Genomic DNA, 3230 nt, shown 5'->3' with positions numbered 1-3230 from the left:
CCAGAATATATGCATAACTCTTACAACTCAACCATAAAAGGACAAACAACTCTAGTTTTCAATGGGCAAGGGATCTGAGTAGACATTTCTCCATATTTATCCAAAGAACATATGCACAAGGCCAATAAATATATACAAAGGTGCTAAACATTGTTAGTCATTAGGGAAATACAAATCAAAACCACAATGTGCTACCACTGAACATCCACTAAGATGATTAAAACTTTGAAGCAGACAGTAACAGCATTAGAAACTTAACATACTGCTGGTAGGAATATAAGAATGGTGTAACCACTTTGGAAAACGTTTTGGGAGTTCCTCAAATTATTAAACATAGAGCTACCATATAAGCTAGCAATTCCACTCCTACATATATTTCCAAGTCAAAAACATAAATCTACACAAAAACCTGTACACAAACGTTCATAGCAACACTATTTGTAATAATCACAAAACGGAAACAACTCAAATGCCCATCGACTGATGAAAGAATAAATAAAATGTGGCATATTCATACAATGGAATACTATTTAGCAATAAAAAGGCTAAAAGATTTAAAATATTATGCTAAGTAAAAGAAGGCGGATACAGAAGGCTACATACTGTATGACTGCATTTCTTTTAAAAGTCCAGAAGAAGCAAACCTAGAGAGATAGAAGGTTTAGTGGTGGCCAGATGTGGGGGGAGGCGAGATGGGGAGTGACTACTAGTGGGTAGGGAATTTCATTTTGGAGTGATGAAAATATTCTTGAGATGTGGTAATGGTTGCACAACTTCATGAATACACACACACATCAAAAAACAGTAAATGTTCACTTTCCAAAGATCAAATTTAGAGTATGTGAATTATGTCTCAATAGGGTTATTTTTTAATGGTCTCAAGACAGAGGCACACTTGCCCTGCGTTTTGTGCCTCACCTAGGCTCCTATGGAATTTAGAACGTGGTGCCCCACCCCCTCTACCTCCCAGTCCCAGTATCTACTTCCTGTAACGGATCCTCCTCACAACCGGTTCCCCCATAGCAACGGCCACTTCCGTTCCATCCGCGAGCCAGTGCCCAGCCGCCTGCCGTCCAGCTGCGAGCGCTCCTGTGGCAGCCATCATGGCTTACCGTTGGAAGGCTCCGAGGAGGCGGCTGAGATCTCCGCCTCCGCTGCTGCCCTTCCTCCTGCTGCCTGGCCCGCAGTTTCCTTATCCGAGATGGCTTCTGGATGATGATGACGGCGACCGCCCTGATGCCCACAGCAGCCCTGAAGGTGCGCCACCACTACCACAGCGAGTGCGAGGCCGCAGTCGACGGCGACGCCGCCCTAGAGCTCCACAAGTCCTTCCGGTGCCTGGCGAGGGCCTGCTCCCTGCACCACCACCACAACGTGGCCTTGAAGCAGATCACCCAGTTCCTGCTCCGCTCCCACGAGCACAGCAAGAGGGCCAAGAGCCTGATGTTCCTGCTGAACCAGCACAGCAGCCGCATCTCCTTCCTCAACATCAGGATGCCCGAGACCCAAGAGCTGGAGAGCAGCCTCCAAGCCATGCAGAACACCCTGCATCTGGAGAAGAGCGTCAGCCAGAGCCTGCTCAACCTGCACCACCTAGCCACCAAGAGCAGCGACGCCCACCTGTGCCACTTCCTGGAGATGCGCCACTTGGACCAGCAGCTCGAGTTCGTCAAAGAGCTAGGGGACCATCTCACCAGCGTGCTCAAGATGAGGTTCCCACAAGGCGGTCTGGCAGAATGCGTCTTTGATAAGTTTACCCTGGGCAACAGCAACAAGGAGGACTGATCCTGGACTGGACTTTCCCCCGAGTCACGGGTGACTCCCCAAAGGTCACCCTGTCTACCATGCAGACTGCAGTATTGCCCTTGAAAAAAAATTCACTAGCAGTTCTTCCACTGAAGTTATTACTTCAAATAGTTATTAGTTGATGCAAATATAAAGGTTTCTCTTTTATTCATGTGTGCAGATCTCTAATTTTTTTAAGTTTTAAACAGGTATCCAGGAGACTCTCCACCCAACCATGCCCCATCCATGTGCAGTTCAGGATCTCCACAGAGGGAGGGAGGTTTTACATGGGCCCTTGGAAAATACAAAACCAGTCTTCCCCTTATAAACGATGTGTATGTGGGGAGGGTGAGGTAAGGTGGGTGGTCTGGGGCTCTATGGGTTGGTGGGTGGTGTTTGTAGGTACTTATGTATGGTAAAGATAGAATATGGTCCAGAATTCATCACAGCAGTTGCCTCTGGGGAAGAAGTGAAGGGAATGGGCAGGGATTAAAAGAAAGGGATTGGAACTTGAGGCAGGTGGTATGGGTTCCATCTCTGTTCAGGGAATTCCCACAAGCGGTGTGGACAAAAAAAAAAAAAAAAAAACACAGATCTTCAGCATTGTGTGATGTATTTCAGTACAGTAAGATGCACACATCTTAATGTTTGTTGATTCTTGGTAGCAAGCTGGGGTCGTGGAAGGCAGCATGGCAGAGACTGTCATTAACAAGCTCACCCTGAGTGACAGTGATAATGAGTAATAAGCCTCCAGCTATCTTCCCTGTAGTCAAGGGGCTGATCAACAAAGATAATGATAACGGCACTCTGCAGGTCCAAGTCCTCTTATGTATATTCTTATATTTTATTTTTATAAGAATCTCAAGAAATAAGAAGGACAGGGATGTCCCTGGTGGTCCAGTGGCTAAGACTCTGTGCTCCCAATTCAGGGGACCTGGGTTCAATCCCTGGTCAGGGAACTAGATCCCACAGGCCACAACTAAAGATCCCAAGTGTCAAAATGAAGATGCAAGATTGTGTGTGTCACAACTAAGACCTAGCACACCCAAATAAATACATTTAAAGAAAAGAAAGATGAAGGATATGCATTATCAGTGAGAAAAAGGGAGGCCACACAGATAAGAAGTTATTGAATGTGGACATGAATACAGGTCTTCTAATGCCATGCTTTTTTTTTTTTTTTTTTTTCTGTTACCTCACAGGTATATCAATGGGTTAAGAATAGTGGGTGGGCAGACTGGGAATCCAGCCAGATAAGAAGGCCAGGAAGGGAGGGAAATCCCCTCATGAAGACAGCCCTGATCACTGCAGTCTCATCTCTAGTTATAGGGGTGCCTTCTAGCCTAGGGCAGGAATGGCTGCCACACATCAGCCAAAATCCTTCTCAGAGGGAAGACGACTTCAAAAGTGGCCACCAAATGTGTCAGAGGTAGCAGGGCACCTCA

At 46.3% G+C, this 3230-nt stretch overlaps 1 protein-coding gene across 1 annotated transcript; it reads left to right on the top strand.

The window, feature by feature from the left end:
* The first annotated feature begins 1218 nt into the window (after nucleotides 1–1218).
* LOC102264775 (ferritin heavy chain) lies at nucleotides 1219–1785 on the top strand. The gene has a single exon (XM_070366605.1). It carries the CDS (start codon nucleotides 1219–1221, stop codon nucleotides 1783–1785), a length of 567 nt encoding a protein of 188 aa, XP_070222706.1.
* The last annotated feature ends 1445 nt before the right edge of the window (nucleotides 1786–3230 follow it).

Source organism: Bos mutus, chromosome X, assembly GCF_027580195.1.
Source record: "Bos mutus isolate GX-2022 chromosome X, NWIPB_WYAK_1.1, whole genome shotgun sequence".
Lineage (NCBI taxonomy): Eukaryota > Metazoa > Chordata > Mammalia > Artiodactyla > Bovidae > Bos > Bos mutus.
This window is presented reverse-complemented; position numbering and strand designations above follow the sequence as displayed.